The 25,947-nt window shown below is 45.6% G+C and overlaps 2 protein-coding genes across 2 annotated transcripts in view; one reads left to right on the forward strand and one right to left on the reverse strand.

Moving 5' to 3' along the window:
* CCDC69 (coiled-coil domain containing 69) overlaps window positions 1–4,752 on the forward strand; it is an 89,026-nt gene extending 84,274 nt beyond the window's left edge. Inside the window, exons 8-9 of the mRNA XM_077468329.1 lie at window positions 581–678; window positions 2,607–4,752. Coding sequence (XP_077324455.1) covers window positions 581–678; window positions 2,607–2,778 — 270 coding nt within the window. The 3' untranslated portion in view covers window positions 2,779–4,752. The remainder of the gene's footprint in view (window positions 1–580; window positions 679–2,606) is intronic.
* A 14,832-nt stretch (window positions 4,753–19,584) lies between these two features.
* Window positions 19,585–25,947, reverse strand: part of LOC143960053 (platelet-derived growth factor receptor-like protein) — a 37,598-nt gene continuing 31,235 nt past the window's right edge. Inside the window, exon 6 of the mRNA XM_077468330.1 lies at window positions 19,585–20,023. Within this exon, the coding sequence (XP_077324456.1) occupies window positions 19,802–20,023 (222 nt within the window). The 3' untranslated portion in view covers window positions 19,585–19,801. The remainder of the gene's footprint in view (window positions 20,024–25,947) is intronic.

The following is a 25,947-nucleotide window of genomic DNA, read 5'->3' on the forward strand; positions in this document are numbered from 1 at the left end:
TGGTTTACAACCCCCCCCCCCCCCCCCCCAGCTCCAATCCGATCTGCTTAAAAAAAAAAAACAGAAGGGGATCCGTCCCCTTCTGTCTGGTCAGATTGGACTGGAGGGCCCATAGAGTAAAGCGGGCTGTGCCCGTGTCTGTTCTGCATTTGCAGAGTGGACACAGACCTGTTATCCACCCGCTCCACTCAGCTTAGATGAGGGAGGTTAAAATAAGTGTTATAATAAAGCGTACATTTACTTCAATAGTAAAGTTATGCAACACAATCTGTGCACATTCTTAGTGGTCAGAGGCCACAGCATTAGCCAAGCTCTTTCATATTGGCCATTTACAAAAACAAAGTAAAGGGCATTAGTATTTTTGCTTGTATGATTTTCATCTCCTTTTTAACTTTCTGATTTGCATGAGGAAGGTTGCTGGAGATATATGGTGAGATTTGTAGTTCCACAGCAGCTGGCAAGTTAAAGCTTACCTTGGTTTCATATCATTGCTTTTTCTGAATATTTATACTGATGTATGGCTTTTATCACCCTGGACTTTACTTTTACTGATGATGATTTCTTTCTGTTTTTATGGTAGATGGACAGAAATGTCATATTGGAGGAGAAAGTACAGAGTCTGCAGCAGGAGATTGAAGCCTTACGAGCCCAGGCCCAGAACCAGACGGCAATGACGATGTAAGCTACACATTAGTCATTAGGTGGAACTGTGTGCAGAAGCATTTAATTATAAATGTATCTGTGTTTTACTTACCATTTTCTTTCAAACTCCTGCAAGGTCCCACAAATGCCTGTTGATCCTGCCAGGGAAGTCCACTTCAGCTTCCTGTGATGGTGTGGTAACAATTCTGCACTGCTCCCAAATTCAGAGCAGAGTTGCCACTCATGTAGGCTGTGTCCGCTTGTACTACAGCGGTATGAATAAATGTTGCAGAGGACATGACAATCAGTGATGTCACTTTTAATTCACAAGCCTGTAGCTTGTCAAAAAGCACCTGGTCACACCTAGTCCTGCCCACTGCTTTTTGGATTGACAGCATTGCTTCTATTGCTGAAACCCTCCTACTGCGATCTGCCAGTCAGCCAGTATATTGGTTATTTTTCCACCCATTTTAACAGGTCAGTCTGTCCAGCAAAAAATTGTTACTGGGGCTGGAACAAACCGTATAAAACCGATAGAGGTGCTTTCAATTGTTAACTTTATTCATGTGGTTTTAATATTAAATATTTGTCACTGTAATATGGGAAGTGGAAAGATAACCGATCTGCTGGCAGGATCAAATAGATAATAAAATTGTTTCACAGACGCAAAATTAATGTGTTAATGTAGTGACAGACTGCATCATTCATGCAATTGTTTTGTTTTACCCATTGTTCTACTTTAAATTCGCTGATGGATGGTTGAAAAATGCCCAAACCCTTGGAATAACTACACTAGTAGAATTGCCTTTGTGATTGCATAAAATTTTAAATATTATTTCAGTTGTTTTATGTCCACTTTGAAACTGGGACTATTATGCTTTTCAAAAAAAAAAAAAAACGTATTAACCCCTATTATACAACCATCGAACACATGTGTGGCGGCAAAAGGGTAGACGTTAATGCCCACTCGTTGCACCTATGTATCACTGGGCGACTGATGTTTATGTGCTGAGAGCGTTATCAGTATGCACTCTCAGCACAAAGACCGAGCAGCCAACAGCTCCTGGTCCATGGTAAAGATTGGTAGTTTACAGGACTAACTACCGATCATGTGACCACTAGGGATGAGCCGAACACCCCCCGGTTCGGCTCGCACCAGAACCTTCAAATGGACCGAAAATTTGTACGAACTTTAGAACCCTATTAAAGTCTATGGGACTCGAATGTTCGAAATCAAAAGTGCTAATTTTAAAGGCTAATATGCAAGATAGACAACACCAGCAATAAAGGGTAGATACAGGTGTATACTGTGCTGGAGGCACACAACACCCACTTTAACTCCGGCAGATGCCTGAGAAAAGAACACAATGTCCCTGTCTATCTTGCTCTTTCCCTGCACGCCGGAACACACTACACAAGGCTGCCGCGCTGGCGGCCTTATATAGTGTGGGGCATGTACTAAACCCTCTGAGCTATAATTGGCCACAGGCATCCTGCCTGTGGCCAATTATGGCTCTCCTCGCTGCCGGCGATGTGATTGGCCAAGCATGCGGGGTCACAGTGCATGCTTGGCCAATCATGAGCCAGCAATGCACTGCCATGGCGTAGTGCATTGTGGGCCGTTCGTGCCACACAAATTTGGTGCGAACGGTCCACAACGTTCTGAATTAAAGAGACATCAGAGCAGGTGGGAAGGGGTTAAGGCTCTGTTCACACTAGTGTGATTTTGAAAAGGTTCCTGCACTACTTTGATGCAACTTGAGTGCCAGAAAGCGTAAAGTTAGATCAAAGTTGCACTTGAAATTGGGCGACTTTAAATTTACACTAGTGTGAACGGAACCTAAAGGTAACTTCCTACAGAAAGTATGTGTGACCTCCAAAAGCTTTATACTTTTTTTATGTGGCATTCCCTACATACTCGTGTGAGCATCATTGTTTCATTCTCTGCTTCTGATTTATTGCAGCCGTTTGACAGAGGAGCTGCTGAATGCTCAGGTGTCCCTAGAAAAGGAGAAACAGCTTCATGAACAGCTACAGCGTGACAAAGAACAGCACTTTTACCGAACGGTGAACGGGGATGGCCCGTCCCCTTTCTCTGTGCCAATAACAACACAGGACTCCATCAAAGTGACCTAGGAGAAAGAAGTCTTCAAGTCATGGACAAAGGGTCAAAATCCTTGTTTTATGTAGAAGACCAAGGCAATACTGATAGCCTAAAACCTGCAAGAAGCTTCCTCTCATGGAAACAATTCATATTTATTTTATTGTTTTAATTATTGAAACTGTATATACATGTTTATGGTATCCATGACTGACAACAGGACACTTCCTCTATGCAAAATCCTTGTTTTAAAACTGAAATCATATGTCCCACCAAAACATTTTGTTTTGATAGGGTGGGATAGGTTTGGGACCCTGGTCAGGTTGTTAATACTTTCTGGGGCTCTGTTAGAAATTACCCCTTACTTCCTGTCCCGGTGACAATGGTTTTGCCAGGGGTAGATGAGGCTAAATCTTTAACCGCAATTGGAAAGAATAACGTTGCTTATTTTTCCATTGGGGGGTGCTGAAACCCCTACCAGCAGGATCCCAGTCATTGATTTGCCATCCATCTGGTAAAACTGTTATCCCCAGGACAGAAAGTGACTTCTCTCTAACTGAGCCCCAATCTTTAGTAAAATACAACAGCAATTCTTAACCCCCTTCCCCCGCGCTATCTACAATTAAGAAAAAATTTATTTCTTTGGAAATTTGGTTGATTTACTAAAACTGGAGATTGCAAAATCTTGTGTGTTTCTGCGTACTGGCCAATCCGCTTCTAACTTCAGCTTTGACAATAAAACATGGAAGCACCAGATTTTGCACTCTCCCGTTTTAGGCTCAATTCACGTCTATGCATGTTGCGTTTGAGCGTTTTTGCAGTGCTTTTTGCGGTGCTTGTCGTGTTTTTGGACACGCGTTTTTTACAGCGATTTTGCCACTTATTTTTACACTGTAGTTGCTTAGCAACCAGCTATATACAGTGAAAAAAATGAAGAAAAAAAGCCGCAAATCGCAGTAAAAAACGCGGTACTTGCGTTTTTGATGCAGGTCCATTGACTTCTATTATATACAAAACACTGCATTTCGCGTGAAAAAAAGTCCCTGACCCTTTCCAAAAACGCAGAGGCACAAAAATGCATTGATGTGAACATGTTCCATAGGAACCCATGTTAAAAAATTTCCCTGCATTTCTGCAAAATGCATCAAAAAACTCATTAGTGTGAATCAAGCCTTAGTAAATCAGCCCCACTTTGTCCACCCAACAATGAACATTTAAATTGGACTCCTGCAGGTTTGATCTCCTTCTAGGTTGGCCATATCAAGATCCCAACCCTTTCCTAAAATTTCAATTGTAACCCCCCCCATATAATGTGTAGGCCCTGACCAATGCTAGATTCTCTATATAGTATTAGGTGATGATAACCATCAGCATAAGATATGCCCGAGTAGAGCATTGAAATGAGAATCTTGAGGAAGACGGAATTTTATTAGGATTAATGGGTTATCAAATCTATTGGAGTACCTACAAATGTGCAATTTGATTAGGTGGACTAACCCTTAAATTTCACTTTTTACATCACCAGTCCTGAAAAGTCACAGGTGTATATATTTTTGTACTTATAGTTTTAGCCATGCTTGTGTGTTGTGAGCACTTTTATTTTTTTTATTTTTATTTTTTTGTATGAGTAGCATTCTATTTTATTTCTGTTTCTGTCAAGAGACAGTCTATGGATTTTATTAAAGCCACACTCCCAGCATGCTCAAGCATGCTTGAATATATAGTTGATGGCTCATAATCTTGCGGGTGTTTTTTTTTTTTTTTTTTTTTTCCCAATTGGATTATATCTTTAAACAGTGTAATATAAGAGTTTAAAGACTAGGGATTTCTCTTGACCATCCATATATATTCATTTATAACTCCTTGAGGGGCAGCCAGAATGCCAACCAATGAGCTTCTATCATCCATCTTCAAAGTTTAATTTGGTCGTAAACTCTTTTTATAAAACTACAGATACAACTTATGTAGGTGGCTGTGTCACGTCACTGGTGTGTGTGTATATATATATACACACACATATACACATCTTCAAAATTTAATTTGGTTGTAAACTAATATATATATATATATATATATTTACAACCAAATTAAATTTTGAAGATGTGTATATGTGTGTGTATATATACACACCCACCCAGTGACGTGACACAGCCACCTACATAAGTTGTATCTGTAGTTTTGTCTTCTCTACATAAAGTTCAAAGTCCTGAATTTATAAAACTCATGTGAATTGTGAGGGAAAAAAATAGCAGAGAGCTGAAGTAACTCAGCAGAGCTCAGTGAGGAGAGCTCTGAGAGCTGATTGGAGGGAAGGAACACACCCCCCTTCACACAGCACACAGGAACAGAGCTGAGGCTGGCAATCAGCTGGAGCTCATTCCTCTGTCACACTTTTTCTCTTGGTGTCAGGAAAACTTGTCAGCAGTGATTCATGCTGATAGCAGAGGAATGAAGCAGCAGATAGAAATGACACTTAGTGCTCTTAATTGAGATAAGTACACACTATAGAGGGATATGCTTTGTTCATGTTTCATGTCTGAGGTTTGCACCCACTAATTGAACAAACTGAAGATGGAAGCTGATTGGTTGCCACACAAAGCTGCTCCAGTTTTGATAAATTTCCTTTCTTCTCTTAGATCTGTGTGAATCAAGTTGAATCACTTATATCAGCTCACCATACACTTGCTTCCAGTGTAATTGTCTAAGGGCTCATTCACACTAGCGTTTGGGGGAGGCGGTAAAATCCTGTGGCCGAGCTGCACTTTAGCTGCAGAGGCAGCAGCCAAGGGTGTACGCATGCTGTGGGTGAGATACGTCCGCAGCAGGAATTGTACCCGCTGTTGCTTTCAGAAGGCAAAGCGCACACGGAACGTGACCTATTCAACTGAATGGGGCTGCTCTAGAAGCACCCCACAACTGCATGCAATGCGCACTGTTGCGACATGCAAGTTCCGATGATCCAAGTGTTTAATAGCTGGAGGCGATGCAATCCCGCCTCACCATCTGTCCAATGCTTTCTGTAGAGCAATTCAAAATTCAAATGCGGAATGCTCTCTAGAGACCAAAGCTTTTGTGAAAGAGCCCTAACTGTAAAAAAATCGTCATGTTTGACTGTATATATAGTCCTAGGTAATCTTAATGTTCCAGTGGTCCATGTATGCAAACTTGTAGACTTGAATTTGTTATACTTTTGCACACTAGAGCAATCCGTAAAGTTATTATTCAAAGCATAAGCACCCCTATCAAAAGCTTTAGTTTGGTACAGTTGGGGCAGTCAAGCAAAGTGTGCAAATATGGATGTACAGTAGGAGGTCAGCGATGGTCCTGCCATTTCAGATTTCCTACACAGGATTCTTTTATAGGGATAGTATCAGTGGTGACTGATGCTCAATATTTGGTGGGTGGGGGGCGGCAAACCAATGGCAAGAGTCCTGGCCGGGGTGACACTCTGATCTCCCCTCCTCCTCGCTCCACTGTCCAAGCCGGGGAGTGCTGGATATGGCTGTGGGTGAGCCATCCCTGAAGACCTCACACTGGGGCCGTTGCTTCTCCTCCCGGCTGAACAGTAAGTGAGTCCTGACACCCCTGGCCAATCGGGTCTCATGACGCACTTCCTAATTAGGCCAGGAGGAGGATCAGGAAGACAATAGCGAATATTGATTCACTATTGTCACACAACTGGGTGGGCTCATGGCGCAGTGCTCTTCTCCCCGAGCCCACCTTTTTTTTTTTTTTTTTTTTTAAGCTAATTGGAGCTTCAGGCTCTAATCATTTGCGTAAAAAACAAACAAACATTGAAATCCATGCATCTGGCACCCTGCATGTAGATTGGGGGCCAGGCACATGGATTAAGGGGGCAACGCCCCTGTGTCCCCTATGAACAGGCCGCCACTGACTAGTATCAAAAGAGGCCTCCCTGATCACACTTAAGATACAGTATGAATACTCACTAGCTCGTGATCGGCTGGTAGTAAACATGCACATCTAAAAGGATGGATTTCTTATTCCCTATAACCCTAGAAAGCTTGTCCTGACCCTATTGCCTCAGCACATCCGAATTTCTCCACTTCATTGAATACATATGCAGTATAGAAACTGTGCTAAGGCTCTTGCCACTGAATTAACCAGGACGAGCGAATTGTTTGCTTTTATCACAAAGGTACACTTAGCCTTCAAACCCCAAATAGATATTTTTGCATGTATGTACAATACAAGGTAGCTGTAGATACTGTTACCAGGTAAACTGATAACACTGATATAAACTGACAAATGTTATAGTGGAAATGTCACTTCAATCATCATACTATCAATGCCTCTCCTTTTCAGTTAATGAATCCCAGTGCCTTATTATAGCTCTCTGGGCATACTGTATTCTGTTTTTCATTCTCTAGAAGTTCTAAAGCATATAAATGTTCTTTACAGCAACCCAACACCATCCTCCTATTCAGTCACATTGAGCACCCTGTACAGTATGGTTTCCATTGAATGCGGTAGGTGGTGTAAAACCCAGATGGAGCACTTTAAGAGCACTTTATGTCAATGGCGACTCGTAGCAAGCACGTTATGTAATAAAGACTGTCACTTTTTATGGGATATTGCACCACCGCAGTGTGAAATGTTTGCTGTGCTAATGATTTGTTTAGTTGCACCATGGAAACGGCTGTCATTGAGTGATGCATGAAACCATATCTACGCATTAGGTAGTGTAAATAAGAAAGATTTCCAATAATAAAAGCTGTTATAGTATACCTAAAATGTAATTTGTTGCAGCTTACCGTTCCTTAGATGTAAAAATTAAAGGCAACAGAACAAACACCTCTAATATACAAAACGATGGTTTACCTTTTTTGCATAATAAAGGTGTTTTGTGCTGTTCCCTTTGGTGTTTGCATCCACTACACCAAGCCACAACAGGTTTTGTACAGCAGCATCTATCTCCAGTGTTGTCATATGGTTCAGAATTGTGCCGCTGGAATTTACTTTTCTTTGTTTGTTCCTTAAATGTGATGGCTACATTCTTGTCCCTAGTGTGACAACGTTTACTACACTGTATCTATGGAGTCCCACAGAATTCTCGCCCGAGGCTACGTTTCTGATTTTCAGGCTACACACACCTCCCTGTCTTCATCTTAAATTCATAGGGTAGAGGTGTTCTGTAATTCACAAAGACAGTTGGGAAAGCTAATAACATTGTTTGAAATATCAGTTTAGTGCACAGGAACTGCACCTGAGGCTGTATGGAAGTTGCCATTGCGGATCCTCCACTCTAAAAATCCAATTTTCCTGGTGACAACACTAATGCATAGGCATCTGAGTCACTAACCTGGAAATAGTATGCAGATTAAGAGTTCTGATTTCACTCTGACTTTCTCATCTGCATGCTTGTTCTATGGCGAGGTCTAAGAAAATACTGAGGCCAGACACCAGCAATTACCTTTTTCAGAAGGGGATCAGCATTAGCAATGGTAGCTTTAAATCTCTTGGTATGTGTCTCCTATTTAGTCCATTTCACTTGTAGGACTTAGACCCCATACACACTATTATGTTATCTGAAGAATTTTGTCTTCAGATTTATCAAAAACATATAATATGAGGTCAAACCTTAAGAGTTTCAATTTGTATGCAATCAGGCAGGCCCTTGCACTACATTGTTTTGGTAAATCTGAAGACAAAAATCTGCAGAAAATCTAATAGTGTGTATGGGGCTTTAGCATTACTATTAGTATACATGGTGAAGCACTGTTCTTTGTGAACCATACTTGTGTTTTCATTTTCAATAGTAACATTTAAAGGATATTTCAGAGGCAGGAAACTCTCGTCTTGATTGAAATTGTTCTGTATACATTTCATAATGACATTTCCACTTCAGCTGATGTACTGTATGTACAATTTCCATTTCCCAAATGCCTTTTAATAAATGTTATCCTTGTGAATACTGGTCCTTATCAATTTACTATCCAAATATAATATGCAACCTGGATGTAACGTGTTACAAAAGGTGGACTTATCCTTTAAAGGTCCTACATGATGACAATCACAAGCCACCGTTTATGGTATATCTATTCACATTAAAGTGGACCTGAACTCAAAAAGTAGATTTGCTGTTTTTTTTTTTTAGGGAACACCTAGACCTGTCCATTTTGCTTAAGCAGTACACTGTATTATTTAAATTTTTCTTTAAACTCCTTCTAAAAAATGGCAGAGCATTGTCTGTGCCTTGGCACTCATATTCTGTAGTTTCATAACCTCATGCAGCTGAGCGAGATTATCTAAAAACACTCTGCTAGTCTTGCCAGATTTGGTGATCTCACTACTGCGCTGCTCACAGTTCTGTACCCGAGTATGTACTGTGCAATAAACCAGCGTTCCTAAATTTTTTAGTCATGGCACCCTTTGAAATGTATGCACAATCTTGGTGTGCACAATGCTAATGCCTATGGTAGTACACGCGTTGAGAAAATTGGACGAAAACTACCACTTTCTAAGCAATCGTACGATAATCTGAGCATTGGCACACAGCTTTCCAGAGCTGATCATAACAGTTCATGCAAAGTTGTCCAAAGGGACAAGCACAAAACTTTCTCGTACAATACCAGAATGAACGATTTTCATTTAATCAGTACAGTATTCGTCTGAAAACAAATGGTTATCAAGACCGTGCATGCTCGAACAAAAGAATACATTACAACACGTTACATCACTTCCAAAGTTGTATTCTGCTGTACAAGAATTATTGTAGCTTTAGTAACCTCTTTATTTTCGATATGAGACTAGCATGCAAAAAAATCTGGATGATCATTTGTCTGATATTCTCTGTGTGTGTACAAGGATTAAGGCCTGATTTACACCTATGCAGTTTTAGTGCATTTTGCACTACAGTCCATTTAACATGGTTTCCTATGGAACATGTCCTACAGTGCAAATCTGCAAAATGCAAAAGGCACTAAAAATGCATAGGTGTGAATCCAGCCTAAGGGTCCATTCACATGTTCACTCACCCCCCATGTTGAGGGCATGTGGCCTGGTATGGTCCAAGAGGGGGGGGGGGTGCTTGCTCGCCCCCCCCCCTTTTCTTACCTGCCTCGGATAAGGGCCCGGTATGGATCTTGGGGGGGGGGGCCCCCATGCCATATTTTTTTTTTTTTTTCGGCATGGGGTTTCCCTCAAGAGTCATACCAAACTCAAAGGGCCTGGTATGGTCGGATCCTGTTAACTGAGGTTCCATGGAAGTCAGAAATTAAGTCACAGGGCAAAGTCGGATCGGAAGTTGTACAACTTTTGTGTTGGATCAGTGTGTAAACCTAAAGAGAAACTGTGCTCCCATTAGCCCCCCATTATAGTGTGAAGATAGTGATCAGCTTCAATAATTAGTACAAGTTGTGCTTTTGGGAGTTGATTGCTTTTCCTCATAGTTGTGTGATAGAAGAGAGGTCCCTATTCAATATCACTTTCTGTATAATTTCCTCAGCATGGACCAAAAAAAAAAACAGGATATTTTAAGAAAAATCACGACATCAGAAATTCTAGGCTAAACTCACCCTTACATTTTGTGGGCTAATAATACATTGAAAAACACATTACCCAATAATAATTACTTGGCTGGTTAACACCACTGTATGTTGAAATATTTGCTGTGCTTGTGATTTTACCATCTGTTATGTGTATGACACAAGTGGGGAGGGGAGGGAAGTCCTAATAAGCAAGTTAGCTGATATCTTAAGCTGAACATTCAGAATACTTATTTGCCTGTGCTTGCCTAGATTTAAAGCAAACCTGTAGCTGAACAACACAAACTTGAATGCGTAGAAATCAAAACAGGCACCAGCAAAAGGCCTCTGTTTTTAAGTGCCCTTTTGCTCTATGACCCCAGCAGGCCCACAAACCTACTGAGCTCAAAGCTGTCTTATGATTTAGACATGCCCCTATTCTACTGTAATGGTACTCCCATAGGAGCTGCAGGATTACTGTCCAGGCCTTCCCCATAGGCTTTGCCCTCACAGGCTCATTTACATGTTTCGTCAGTCTAGAGCAGGGGTGTCCAAACTTTTTTCAAAGAGGGCCGGATTTGATGAAGTGAACATGCGCGAGGGCCGACCATTTTGCCTGACATTCTTTGAATCGTTAAAATTCGGTCTAAGTGTGTTCGTTAGAGCTCTAATACATTGCCCAACAAGAATTCTCTTGCCTTTGTGGCTGTGTGTGGGAAGAAATGAGCTTGGGCGTATTTGTACATACTGTATTAATTGGCGTATAACACACACCTTCACTTTAAGAGGGAAGTTTCAGGAAAAAAAAATGTTTAAATAAAGAACTGTGAAGCAAAATAATGGTCAGTGCCCACCAATGCAGCCTAATCAGTGCACATCTGCAGACCCACCACAGCCAGGAATGCCCCCACCATAGCCAGGAATGCCCCCCCCCATAGCCAGGAATGCCCCCCACCATAGCCAGGAATGCCCCCCACCATAGCCAGGAATGCCCCCACCATAGCCAGGAATTCCCCCACCATTGGCAGGGACGCAGCACCATTGCCAGAAATGCCTCCCCAAATGCCTCACCATTGCCAGGAATGACTCACCATTGCCAGGGACGCAGCACCATTGCCAGGGACGCAGCACCATTGCCAGGAATGCCTCCCCAAATGCCTCACCATTGCCAGGAATGCAGCAACATTGCCAGGAACGCAGCACCATTGCCAGGAACGCAGCACCATTGCCAGGAACACAGCACCATTGCCAGGAATGCACTGACGAGCGCCAAAGGAGAATCTCCTGTTTACATGGCGGCTTCTTTAATAGAAAGTCCCGCCTCCTTTGATGGACAGAAAAGTCGTCCAATGGCAGTGCAGGAGAAGGACTTCCTATTACAGAGGCCGCCCGTAAACAGGAAATTCTCCTGTGTACGGCGCTCGGTCCTGTCCTCCCTGTACCTTCCGAAGCATATATATCAGGGGTAATGAATTAAAATTAAAGGAGGTCCGGTCGCCAAAATTTTCTTTGGGCCGAGGTCCGAATCTCAAGTCTGTGCTACGACTCAGAAATATTGTAGTAACTGTATATCTATCAAAAACATGAGAAATGTACAATTTCCTTAGCATTTCAACAATATTTATTGTCAAGTTAAATCTGGTGTCCCCATCACAGTGCCCCTTTACATCAGGTGTCCCCATCACAGTGCCCCTTTACATCAGGTGTCCCCATCACAGTGCCCCTTTACATCAGGTGTCCCCATCACAGTGCCCCTTTACATCAAGTGTCCCCATCACAGTGTCCCTTTACATCAGGTGTCCCCATCACAGTGCCCCTTTACATCAGGTGTCCCCATCACAGTGCCCCTTAACATAAAATGTGCACATCAGGATTTCCCTTAACATAAAATAAGTGTCATGCTGATGGGCACATTTTATATTAAGGGGCACTCTGATGGACACAACAAAACATGCCCCTTAACTTAAAATTTGCCCATCAAAGTGCCCCTTTTAATATAAAATGTACCTATCAGTGTTGCTCTTAAAATAAAATCTGCCCATCAGCGTGCCCCTTAACATGAAATAAGGGTCACACTGATGGGCACCTATTATGTTAGGAGGCATTCTGATGGACAATTTTTATTTTAAGGGGCATGCTGATGAGTATATTTTTAATGTGCACATCGATGGGCATATTTTGTAGGGCACATTTTGTTGTACCCATCAGCGTGCCCCTTAACAAAATATGCCCATCGATGTGCACATTAAAAATATACCCATCAGCCTGCCCCGTAAAATAAAATTTGTCCATCAGATTACCCCTTAACATAAAAGGTGCCCATCAGCGTGACCCTTATTTTATGTTAAGGGGCACGTTGATGGGAAAATTTTATGTTAAAGGACACTCTGATGGGCACATTTTATTTTAAGGGACACGCTGATGGGTATATTTTTAATGTGCACATCAATGGGCATATTTTGTTAAGGGGCACCTTAACAAAACATGCCCATCAGTGTGCACATAAAAAATATATCCATCAGCGTGCCCCTTAAAATAAAGTGTGCCCATCAGAGTGTCCTTTAACATAAAATTTTCCCATCAGCGTGCCCTTTACAAAAAAAAGCCCTTAAAATATGCCCAACAGTGTGCACAACACTGATCACTAATAGATAACTAATGTGCCCACATACCTTAACTGCAGCAGGAGTGTGGGCACAACTGAAGCTGCCTCGCGATGAGATCCAGGACCCGGGAACCGCGGGCAGCAGGGGGGCGGGGCGCGCACGTGACGTCACACCCCTACTGCCCGTGTCTCTTCAGCTCCGAGAGACGCGGCCAGGAGCAGGGGGCGGGCGCATGCGCGCAGCGTCACTGGTTGCTGGGGAAACCCGCGGTCCCAGCAAACCAGTGATTGCTGTCGCTTGCTACACTGGCGGCATGGCGGTCCGGGCAGAAGCGCTGCTCGGTCCGGACTCGGACCGCCATTTTAGTGACGGCTGATATATATCTTTTGTGGCCCCCGGCGCTGGGAGATCGTCGGGGGCCACAAAAGATATGTATGTCCAAATAACCAGGCGGGCCGTTCAAAACCGGGCCGCGGGCCGCAATTGGCCCGCGGGCCGGACTTTGGACATGCCTGGTCTAGAGGATGATGTTTTTTTTTTTTTTTTTTGAGAACTTGGATAGGGTAGTGGTGGGATACTCCAAACACAAGAAATATGTACAAATTAGCGTATTCTTCAGGATAAGATATATTGAAGTCCACGCTCGAAACAAACAGACTTCAGCTTAGTAGTAGTAATTAGAGCCATGAGTCCTGAGTCCCTTTATGTAGAAGATAAGGTAGACAAAGCTCTTCAGGACACCAGCCAGTGTTCTCTTTAAATAGAGCCACGGCTGACTATGTAGTACCAGAGGGTGTAACTAAAGCACAAAGGTCCCCAAGATCTCTCAGCTTCTGTACTCACAAGGCCCGAGGACAGCTGGTAGCCTCCATCCAATTTCCAAGTGAAACTCATGATGCTAGACAGATCTGAAGCAAATAGTTCCCCCTAGTCATCTCCTTTTAGCTCCTCGGTCCCAGCATTCTAGCCCCTCTGGTCACCCACCAACATCAGTTTCCGCTTGGGAGGGCATTGTGCCCCCTCCCCAGGCTGGACTAATCCACTGAGGGAAAAGACCCAGAACTTAGTGTGCTCACTGAATATATGCAGTTACCCAGCATACCATCAGAGCCTGCCTCTCTGGGATAGGGCTGTATCATTATTCATGCTGCGTTTTGCATAGCTTCATACCTATTAACCAGAAACTTCTTACGTTTCCTGGATACAGAGAAAGCTATACGCCAGAGTGTCAGCAGCTGAGCTGAACTTACTGGCAGAATACAGCTTTACCTGATTAAGTAGAATTTGTTTTTGCCTACCAAATAAATGAAGCCACACTGACTACAGTGTGACAGCTAAATTTACCTAATTTACCAAAAACACGAGTAATACTAACTTATCTAATCCTATTACCTACCTATGAGGGTGCTACACTACATCACATGGTGCAATGATCAGTGTCTGAGCAACCAATCGCCAGGTTCAATAATTATCATATGGTGTCCACCTAGGCACCTTTGTAGGGATGTGTTTTATTGGGCAAGACACCTGTAATCAAAGAAACATACAAGCTGCTGTGCTCTTCTGAGCTTGTTTTCTGGTTGCTATACTTTGAATCACAGACCCACAACAAGAAGGCAATTCAGTACGTTGTACTTTTCTCTAACTTACAGTACCAGGTTTGCACACTTTTTCGACTTTAGGTACTCTATCGGTATTAAAACCAGAGTATCAGCATAAGTCAGTCAGTATGTCCTTTCTATTTCTTATGTCCTATCACATGTACACTTTAAGATCATAAATAAGAAGTGGAAGTCATGCATTGTCTGTGCCCATGCAGAAGATAAGAAAGAGCACTCCAGCTTTGACAGTTTAGACAAGCTAAGTAGAAGGGAAGGCTCCAAACGCTTGAAATTTTTGCAGATTTTCAGGCACATATGCACCACATGTATCATGTTTTAAAAAAATGCCAGTTACCTTGCCAGAAAACACTGTATTAAAAAAAAAAATCTCATATTTGGGGTTTAGGAGCATTAGGATGTTTACAACAAAACCTGCGTTGACACTCGACAAACACACCATCGAAGCTCAAGTATCAATTTTTTACACTGAGCCAAACAATGACATCACTGCTCCTTTTAGAAAGTAATATCTTAGTTTGCAAAGGCATCTGGTGCACACAAAGTTGATTTGTATGTTTTGTAGCTGTTGAGAAATATATTTCAATGAAAGTATTTATGCCTGGAGTTCAGCTCTACAAAAAAAAATAATAATTGTTAAAGTATGTAGCGCCGGTACTCCTGAAGAGTATGCGCTATGTTTGTAAATTTATTTTTTTCCTAACTTGGGGTTAATTCCACTAAATTGTGATTCTGGCATCAGTTTGGCTGGACTGTACTGTTCTGCCTGGTCATAGGTGCATGTATCATCTTTGACAGGCATTGGAACGCAGTCTGGTTGCACGCATTGGGTACCAATCTCTCTCTCGGAGCCAATCGGTGGGTGCGTTGTCTCGCTGTGTATTCCGGGAGAGGGTACTTAAGGTGCTGAGGTCTTGTGGTTCAGAAGTATGTTCTGACTCCATGGTCCTGGTCCTCCTGACCAGCCCCCAGGGGCCCTCATGGCCTGGGGTGCGGATCCAAGTCTCGAGACTGGCTAGTCCGAGGCACAGTAACTTGGAGGATATCAAGGTGGTCCGGTGCCATCTCAGATTTGGAGAGGCCCAGCAACTCAAAACGCAACCAGGGGAGGACTCTTCAGAAGAGGGCCATGCATGAGGCTGGCTGCTTGGTAAGAGCCTGGAAGCTGAGCTGAAAGGACACCAAGTAAATCCGCATTCTTATGGTATTGCCGGACCGGCTGCAAGATTCTGGTTCTGTAAGAAAGTTCCAAATTTCATCCTTCGGTTACAACTAAGTTCCTGTGAGAGACTTTGGTAAATTTGAATCACTTGTCGGCTGCTAAATCCATAAACCAGTATTTATCCGACAGCTGAAGTATCCAGTTGCGAATGGCTATTCCCTGGATCATCTAGAGAGAGACATCTTTATGTGTCAGCAGTAGGGATGAGCTTCGTGTTCGAGTCGAACGTACGTTCGACTCGAACATTGGCTGTTCGGCGAATTCCGAACGTTTTGGCCGTTCGCGTCAAAATTCGAGTGACGCGCGCGCGGACCACAATGCACTGCGTTGGCGCAGTGCATTGCTGCCCGATGATTGGCCAAGCATGCACTGTGACCCCGCATGCTTGGCCAATCGCAGCGCCGGCAGCGAGGAGAGCCATGATTGGCCACAGGCATCCTGCCTGTGGCCAATCATAGCTCAGGCTGTGTAGTGCACGCCCCACACTATATAAGGCCGCCTTTAAGGCGGCCTCCTGTAGTGTGTTACTTTGCATCTGAAGCAGTGGGTGTTCTGTGTACCTTCAACACAGTACACACCAATAGTTTTTGGCTGATTTCCTATCTTGCTGCTGTGTAGTGGTTGTTGTCTGTGCCCTGACTGCAGTATACACCACTATATTCACCTCACCTATATAGCTAGTGATCTAGCTTTAACCACTTAACAACTGCCCATTGCCGATTAACGGCTTCAGGGCGGTTGTTTAACTCAGAGAGGCCGTTAATTAACGGCCTCCCAGAATTCTGCTCTCGCGTGCCCCGAGGTGTGCGCACTCGAGAGCATCCGTGACCGCCGGGTCCATAGGACCCGGCGCATCACGGTAAACGGCCGCTCATAGCGGCCGTTTACCACGTGATTGCTCCGTCAAATGACGGAGTGATCACTTGGAAACAAACCGGCGTCATGTTATGACGCCTGTTCCTCCCTCCCCTTTCTGTACCGATCGGTACAGCGGAGGGGAAAGAGATCGGTGTCAGCAGCGATGTGGGCTGCATCTGCAGTGCCCACATCGCTGCTCACCGAATTTAACCCCTCAATTCCCTGCCAATACTCTGCAATACCAGTGCATACTCTGCAGTACCCTGCCATTACTCTGCAGTACCCCGCCATTACTCTGCAGTACCCCGCCATTACTCTGCAGTGCAGTACCCTGCCATTACTCTGCAGTGCAGTACCCTGCCATTACTCTGCAGTACCCCGCCATTACTCTGCAGTACCCCGCCATTACTCTGCAGTGCAGTACCCCGCCATTACTCTGCAGTGCAGTACCCTGCCATTACTCTGCAGTACCCCCCATTACTCTGCAGTAACCCCCATTACTCTGCAGTACCCCCCAATACTCTGCAGTACCCGCCATTACTCTGCAGTACCCCCAATACTCTGCAGTACCCTGCTATTACTCTGTAGTACCCCGCCAATACCCCGCCAATACTCTGTAATACCCTGCCATAAATTGCCATACCCAGCCATACTCAGAGATACCCAGCCATACTCGGTGATACCCTGAAATACCCAGCCATAGACGCCCCCCACCCCTCATCGCCCTCCGGTGCTTCTACCAACTCGCCAGTACGATCAAAGCCAGAATCTTTTTTTTATTTTTTATTTCAGGCTTCCCAGCCTAGAGGTGAGATGTGGGGTCATATTGACCCCCCAGATTTCACTGTAAAGAGGACCTGTCACCCCATATTCCTATTACAAGGGATGTTTACATTTCTTGTAATAGGAATAAAAGTGATCAAAAATATATTTTTGGGAAAAAAAATGTCAAACTAAAATAAATAAAGTAAAATGAACAATAAAAAAATAAAATAAAAATTAAAGCGCCCATGTCCCCATGTGCTCGCATGTGCCACACATGTGAGGTATCGCCGAGAATGTTAGAGCGAGAGCAATAATTCTAGTCCTAGACCTCCTCTGCAACTCAAAACATGTAACCAGTAAAAAAATATTTAAAGCGTCGCCTATGGGGATTTTTTAAGTAGCGACGTTTGGCGCCATTCCACGGGCATGTGCAATTTTGAAGAGTGACATGTTTGATATCTATTTACTCAGCATAACTTCATCTTTCACTTTATGCAAACATTGGGCTAACAAGTGGTTAATAATAGAGCTTGCAGTCAGTAGTGTTAGGAGATAGTGCGTGCTGTCTGCGTGCTCTGTACCCAGTACATACCGCTATAATATAGGGCAGGCCCCTACTTTCAAACATCCAACTTACAAACATCTCCTACTTGCAAACGCAAGGAGACAGCAGCAAGTGAGATGAAAAAAGATGGACGACAAAACAAATTATACAGGGGTGATAACCCTTCCCTATGTTTTCCAAAAAGCTTAAAGATAGTTTTTTTGACTGGAGCTACACTTTAAAAATGTACCGGTTGAAAATGACAAACAGATTCAACTTAACACAACAAACCTACACAGTCCCTGTCTTGTTTGCACCGCCTGTATACTGCTGTTCTGAGTATATAGGGCCTGGGGGCCACACGCATTTCCTTTTTTTAATATGGGTACGGGGTTCCCCTTAATATGCGTACAAGACCCAAATAGGCTGGTAATGGGCAGGGAGGGCTACCCATGCCATGTTTCTCAATGATTTTCAACCATATTGCAGGAACCAGACATAACATTAAAACCGCAAGCAGTTTGAAATGGTGTTATTTCCGTTTAATGTAATTTTGTGCAGGGACTGTTCTAAACACGGGAAACACGTGGCACTTCACAGGCATACTACAGACACCCCGCAGGCACCATATTTAAAGGAATATTTCACTTTTTTTTTTCACTTTAATCGTCATTAAAATCAGTGCTCCCGCCAAAACGGTAGTTTTTAAAACTTTTTTTTGCAGTGACCCATGTCCCCTGAGGCAGGAGGCAGGTCGCCAAACCCTTTTTAGGACACTATCTTGCATATTAGCCGTTAAAATGAGCACTTTCCAATTCGAACGTTCGAGTCCCATAGACTTCAATGGGGTTCTAACGTTCGTACCGAACGCGGGGGTCGTTCGCAAGTTCTGGTGCGAACCGAACCGGGGGGTGTTCGGCTCATCCCTAGTCAGCAGTTTCCAAAGTACCTGAGTTTTCCTATCCATACCCTCTATTCCCAACTGAGAGACTGTGTTTTGTTCAACGTTTTATGCAAATAAAAATTCCTCAAAAAGGGATTCAAGTGTCGGTCTCTGCAGTTATTGGGCCATCAACCTCAGGAACCCCTAGACAAGAACAACGAGGTGAAGAAGGTAAACAGTAAGCCCAACAAAATCAGCCGCTCCTTCGGGGGTCAGTGATACAAGTATATTTGCATGTCAACCAGGCCTCTGTTTTTCACAAATGGATGGACCAATTTAGGGGCAGATGATGCTTATTAAAGTTCTTCTTTAAGCCCCTTGCCACTGCCACCACCTGGCAGCTCTTTATGGGGCCCTGAATGTTGTGAGGTTAGCCTCCTGATCATGTGATTGGCTGTCATAGCAGTCACACGATTGGAAGCGCCTGATTGTAAACAGTGACAGGGAGCTATATGTGACAGCTTGATCACTATGCTGGGAGCGCGCAATGAGCATATACTGCACTTTGCTCTTGTAATGCAAATTGGATTTGCCTTTCGTAAATAACCCCCAATGTAATGCAGTTGATGCTGAAGAGAGTGCTGCAGAACTGAGCTGCAAAATAGGATGAAAGATGGGAGAAATCCATGGGATTTGTTTATGATACACAGTACTTTAACAAACTAAATGTGATCCAGTTAGTTTCCATGTATTCTAAGCAGTGGTTTTTGCTCGGGAGAGGATTCTAGTGATATGTCATTGAAAACGGAATGATTTGCATACTTGTACTTTGAATCATAGATCAGAAAAGCTGTAACTTAATATGGGATGTACACTTTAATACACTTACTGTATGTAACTAATACAAGGCCATGTCTTTAGGGACTGATATACTATAAGGCTGAAAAACCAGTCTTTTCAACACCGCACAAAGGATTATTTTTGATTTTGTAGTCACATGGTTGTGGTGTCCACAAAGTTCCATGAGCTCATTAGTCTACTGACTTACACCTTTGTAAAACAAGACCTGTGGTATTATCCTTGGTTTCTGGCTCTGGCCGAGGCAGCAGCAGAGAGGGCAGAAACACTTGTGCTCACTGAGGTGCTCCCCTGAAGGTTCTGAGCAGTGCAGGTATAGGTGCCATCATCCCCTGTTCGAGATTCATCAATACTCAAGACACTCTGGGACTCTTGCAGCAACTGGCCACCTCTTCTGGTCTGGGAAGTGCTCTCTCGGACATAAGGAGGTCTGCCAATCTGTAGAAGAGGGTACAACAACTTTATTATTGCTGAATGTAAAAAGTATAGTATATATAGTATATGTATAGCCAAAACATTTGTAATACTTTGGATAGAGTGAGGTAGGTTTAAAACTCTGCCAGGTTATTTTTTGCTTTCTGTGTACCTTTGGGGAAATTCCCCTTCACTTCCTTTCCCAGACATGCAGCAGGAAGTTTAACAATTGTCCCCAGAACAGGTGTCCCTTTACTTCTTATTCTGGGGACACCTCTAACATTTTTGGGTTTCCCTCACTTTGTTTCATAGTGATAATGATCAGCAGTACAAAAAAAAGGCAAATCTTCCCAATGGTGCAAGTAACAGCAATAAAAACCAAAAGGTCTAAAACCTCATACACACGATAGGACTTTGTACAAACTTTCCCTTGGATTGTTGTACAAAGGGCGTCGGCCCTGAACTTGTATTGCATACACACAGCAGGACTTTTTCAGCCAACTTTCACCAAATCACGTGGTTTTTCTGCTCTTTACCGCCACCTTTGGTCAACTTCTGTATTGTTGTCTGATCTTTTGCCTTGGTTCTGAGCATGCCTGTTTGTACTTTGTACAAAAGTCTTATGGTTTTCTGTACACACGCTCAGACTTTGCTCCATCTGACTTTTGTTGCCAGAAAGTTTGTCCGTTCGCACAGCCAACAAAAGTCAGATGAAAACCAAAAAAGTTTGTCCGATGGAGCATACACATGGTCGGATGTTGCTCCAAAACAGCTAATTTGCATGTTTGTTGTCAAAAAGTCTGATCGTGTATATGGGCCTTAACTCTCCCCCATTCTGTCTCAAAACAAAAAAAAAAAAATGCTGAGTCTGTGTGAGGAAAGGAAAACAGTGATGATTACCATCAGGGCTGTCGGCAGTGGCGGCTGGTGAAGTTTTTGGATGGGGGGGGCACCAGACCCCGCCCATCATTTTGGCCCCTCCCACTTCTCGTAAAACACGCCCCTTATGTAATCTGAAAAAAAAATTGGCGTGGGTTCCCCCCTCCGAGGGCATACCAGGCCCTTAGGTCTGGTATGGATTCCAAGGGGAACCCCCTACGCCGAAAAAACGGCGTGGGGGTCCCCCCAGATCCACACCAGACCCTTATCCGAGCACGCTACCCGGCCGGCCAGGAAAGGGGATGGGGGTGGGTGCCTTGGGGAAGGGGGGCCGCGCAGCCCCCCACCCCAAAGTACCTTGTCCCCATGTTGATGAAGACCAGGGCCTCTTCCCAACAACCCTGGCCTGTGCTTAAAAAAAATTTTTTGGAGAAAAATTTTTTTTTTTACTTACCTATAATGCCTGTTGCTAGGGGGTCCCTCGTAGTCTGCCTCCTTAGGCATCTGGGCTCCTGACATCACTTCCCTCAGCGCCGGAAGGGAGATCGCCTCTCTCCCCTCCCTCTTGTCAATCATCTGGGACACTTGACAGGTCCCAGATGATTGCGCAGCCAGTCATGGCATGTGGCGCAGCTCACGCATGCGCAGTGGGTGCCCGGCTGTGGCTTCACAGTTAAAATGCCGGAGGGGGAGATGAGCGGGGCTTCGATCCCCTGCATCGCTGGACCCTTGGATAGGTAAGTGTCCGATTATTAAATTATTGCCCTTATCCGAGCACGCTACCGGGCCGGCCAGGAAAGGGGGTGGGGACGAGCGGGCCCCCCCCCCCCTCCTGAGCCGTACCAGGCCGCGTGCCCTCAACATGGGGGGTGCCTTGGGGGAGGGGGGCGTGCGGCCCCCCCACCCCAAAGCACCTTGTCCCCATGTTGATGAGGACAAGGGACTCTTCCCGACAACCCTGGCCGTTGGTTGTGGGGGTCTGCGGGCGGGGGGCTTATCGGAATCCGGGAGCACCCTTTAATAAGGGGGCCCCGGATACCGGCCCCCCACCCTATGTGAATGAGTATGGGGTACAATGTACCCCTACCCATTCACCTGTGAAAAAAAGTACAAAAAAAAACACAACACAGGGTTAAAATATTTTATTGCACAGCTCCGGGGGTCTTCCGTCTTCGGGGGTCTTCTCGCCGGACTCCTCCGCTATCTTCTTGTAGCTCTTTTGCTAGCGGAGGAGCCCGGCTTTCTTCCTCGCCGCCGGCCTCTTCTCCCGACTTCGGGGGTCTTGTCCCCCTCTTCGGTTCTTCTGCCGGGCCACCGCGCCTTCTCATAGCTCTTTTACAGGCGGTGGCCCGGTCTTCTGTCGCCGCCGCCGCCGCCCGTTCTTCTTCTTCTTCTTCTTCTTCTCCTTCTTCTCCAGGAGATGTTGCCTCGACGATCTCCCTGGCCGGAATGCCAGGGACGCGCTGCGCTGCCACTTATATAGGGACAATGGGGCGATGTCACATGGGTTGATGTCACATGGGTTGGTCACATGGGTTGATGTCATATGGCGACTGTGACATCAACCCATGTGACCAACCCATGTGACATCAACCCATGTGACACCGCCCCATTGTCCCTATATAAGTGGCAGCGCAGCGCGTCCCTGGCATTCCGGCCAGGGAGATCGTCAAGGCAACATCTCCTGGAGAAGAAGGAGAAGAAGAAGAAGAACGGGCGGCGGCGGCGGCGATAGAAGACCGGGCCACCGCCTGTAAAAGAGCTATAAGAAGGCGCGGTGGCCCGGCAGAAGAACCGAAGAGGGGGACAAGACCCCCGAAGTCGGAAGAAGAGGCCGGCGGCGAGGAAGAAAGCCGGGCTCCTCCGCTAGCAAAAGAGCTACAAGAAGATAGCGGAGGAGTCCGGCGAGAAGACCCCCCAAGACGGAAGACCCCCGGAGCTGTGCAATAAAATATTTTAACCCTGTGTTGTGTTTTTTTTTGTACTTTTTTCACAGGTGAATGGGTAGGGGTACATTGTACCCCATACTCATTCACATAGGGTGGGGGGGCCGGTATCCGGGGCCCCCTTATTAAAGGGGGCTCCCGGATTCCGATAAGCCCCCCGCCCGCAGACCCCGACAACCAACTGCCAGGGTTGCTCTCAGAGGGGGAACCCACGTCAAATTTTTTTTCAGAAATTTGGCGTGGAGTTCTCCCTTCAGAGCTCATTCTCTGATTGGCCACGGCAAAAGTCGCCTGGCCTGGGGAAACCTTTCTGGCTGTGAAAGCTTTTTGCATTCATTCAGCTAAATGCATGAACATTCTCAACAAAGTAGAAACTAGAAAGCCTTTATGCGGTGACTCACCTGTCTCACTGTCTGGCAGCTCCGCTCGGGCTAAGGAACGGAGCTGCCGACGTCACTTCCGGGTTTTGTGAAGCAGCCGAAAGCCGGAAGTGACTGCCTGTCTAAGAATGACAGTGCTCCCGCCCGTAGAATCACAGTGATTTTACGGGCGGAAGCTAGTCGGCGTCCTGCAGTGCGCCGCAAGGCGGGTTTTTAACCCGCAAATGAAGCGCCATGGATGCAATCTTGTGATTGCATCGACGTGGCGCTTCTCATAGTGCACTGTGACCGGCGCCACAGTACACTATGTCAAATTGTTAAATGACATTATTTTTTTTTTTTTTTAAATGTCTTAAAGGGCCCGTTTTTTTTTTTTGTTTTTTTTTTTAACTTTTTTTTTGTTTTTTACACCTAGGGAGAGGGGGGGCGGCGCCCGGGCGCCCCCTATGGGCGGGCCGCCACTGGCTGTCAGCACGCTGCTTACACTGATAATCAGGGCACTGATAATCAGTGCAGCTCTATCAGTGCCCATTAGTGCTGCCTCATCAGCCCCTATCAGTGCAGCCCTATCAGTGCCCATTCGTTCTGCCTCATCAGTGCCCATCAGCCCCTATCAGTGCTGCCCTATAAGTGCCCATTAGTGCTGCCTCATCAGTGACCATCAGCCCCTATCCATGCAGCTCTATCAGTGCCCATTAGTGCTGCCTCATCAGCCCCTATCAGTGCAGACCTATAAGTGCCCATTAGTGCTACCTCATCAGTGCCCATCAGCCCCTATCAATGCAGCTCTATCAGTGCCCATTAGTTCTGCCTCATCAGTGCCCATCAGCCCCTATGAGTGCAGCCCTATAAGTGCCCATTAGTGCTGCCTCCTCAGTGCCCATCAGCCCCTATCAATGCCTATTAGTGCTGCCTCATGAGTGCCATGCAGCCTCATCAGCGCACCTCAGTGAAGAACAAAAATTACTTATTTGCTAAATTTTATAACAGAAACTAAGAAAAACTTTTTTTTTCAAACGTTTTGTTTGTTTAGCAAAAAAATAAACAGTGTCTTTTCAATACCATCAAAGAAAGCTCTATCTGTCTTAAATAAAAAATACAATTTCATATGGGTACAGTGTTGCATGACAGCACAATTGTCATTCAAAATCCGACAGCATTGAAAGCTGAAAATTGGCCTGGCAGGAAGGGGGTGAAAGTGCCCAGTGATGAGTGTTTAACCACTTAATAACCGGCCTATAGCCAAATGACGGCTACAGGTCGGTTTGTTATCTCTGGGAGGCCGTCATATGATGTCCTCCCGGAGAATCGTTCGTGCGCGCCCCCCTCGGGCGCGCACACCGGAACATCCGTGCTCGCCGGGTTCACGGGACCCGCCGCAACACGTATCGCGGTAAAGGGCCAATAGCAGCGGTCCTTTACCACGTGATCGCTCCGTCCAATGACGGAGCGATCACAAAATGTAAACAACAACGTCATGGGGTCATGAAAAGTTCATCTCTCTCCTCTCCTCACACCGATGCAGCGTGAGAGGAGAGGAGAGCTACAGAGTGAACCGTGAGTGTTAAAAACAGTGCCCAGCAGTGCCCCAGCAGTGCCCAGCAGTGCTACAACAGTGCCCAGCAGTGCCACAACAGTGATCAGCAGTGCCACAACAGTGCCATCTGTCACCTCTGTGCCATCTGTCACCTCTGTGCCACCTGTGCCACACCTGTGCCACCCCTGTGCCACCAGTTCCACACCAGATCCACACCAGTGCTACTACAGTGCACACCAGTGCCACACCAGTGCCACCTGTGCCCATCAGTGCCACCTGTGCCCATCAGTGCCACATCAGTGCCGCCTGTGCCCCACCAGTGCCCCACCAGTGCCGCCTGTGCCCCACCAGTGCCGCCTGTGCCCCACCAGTGCTGCCTGTGCCCGCCAGTGCCACCTGTGCCCGCCAGTGCCCGCCAGTGCCATCTGTGTGCTAGTCAGTGCCACCAGAGCCACACCAGTGCAACCAAAGCCACTATAGTGACATCAGTGCCGCCTGTGCCCACCAGTGCCATCTGTGTGCCCACCAGTGCCATCTGTGTGCCCACCAGTGCCATCTGTGTGCTAATCAGTGCCACCAGAGCCACACCAGTGCAACCAAAGCCACTATAGTGCCCAGTGCCGCCTGTGTCCACCAGTGCCGCCTGTGTCCACCAGTGCCACCAGTGCCACCTGTGCCCACCAGTGCAGCCTCACCAGCCACCAGTATGGCAAAAAAATATTTTACTAGCGAGGAGGCCTACCAGCTTCTAAGTATAACCGATGAGAGCAGCGCGGAGCTCTCTGATTCTCTGTCCGATTCGGATTCTGCCTATGAACCCGTTACAAGCAGCAGGTCTGATACTGAATCAGAAGAGGAATATGTGCCCGTGAAAAGAATGCGTTCTGGCGTGGAGCAGCAGCCTACTACCAGCAGCGCAGTGCCGTCCACCCCGAGAGCAGTGCCGTCCACCCCGAGAGCAGTGCCGTCCACCCCGAGAGCAGTGCCGTCCACCTCGAGAGCAGTCCCGAGAGCAGTGCCGTCCACCTCGAATAGGGGCCATGCCAGCCTTCCCTATGCCCTTCAACACCCCAAAGCAAGATTTTTTTCATTTGGCTTTCACCGAAGACTTACTATCGTCCATTGTGGCCCAGTGCAACCTCTACGCACAGCAGCACATAGTAAGCAACCCTGGCTCTAGTTATGCCCGTCCCTTTCAGTGGAGAG

The sequence above is a fragment of the Lithobates pipiens genome, unplaced genomic scaffold, assembly GCF_037356315.1.
Source record: "Lithobates pipiens isolate NorthernLeopardFrog02 unplaced genomic scaffold, aLitPip1_a1.2 Scaffold_8, whole genome shotgun sequence".
In the NCBI taxonomy this organism is placed as follows: Eukaryota; Metazoa; Chordata; class Amphibia; order Anura; family Ranidae; genus Lithobates; species Lithobates pipiens.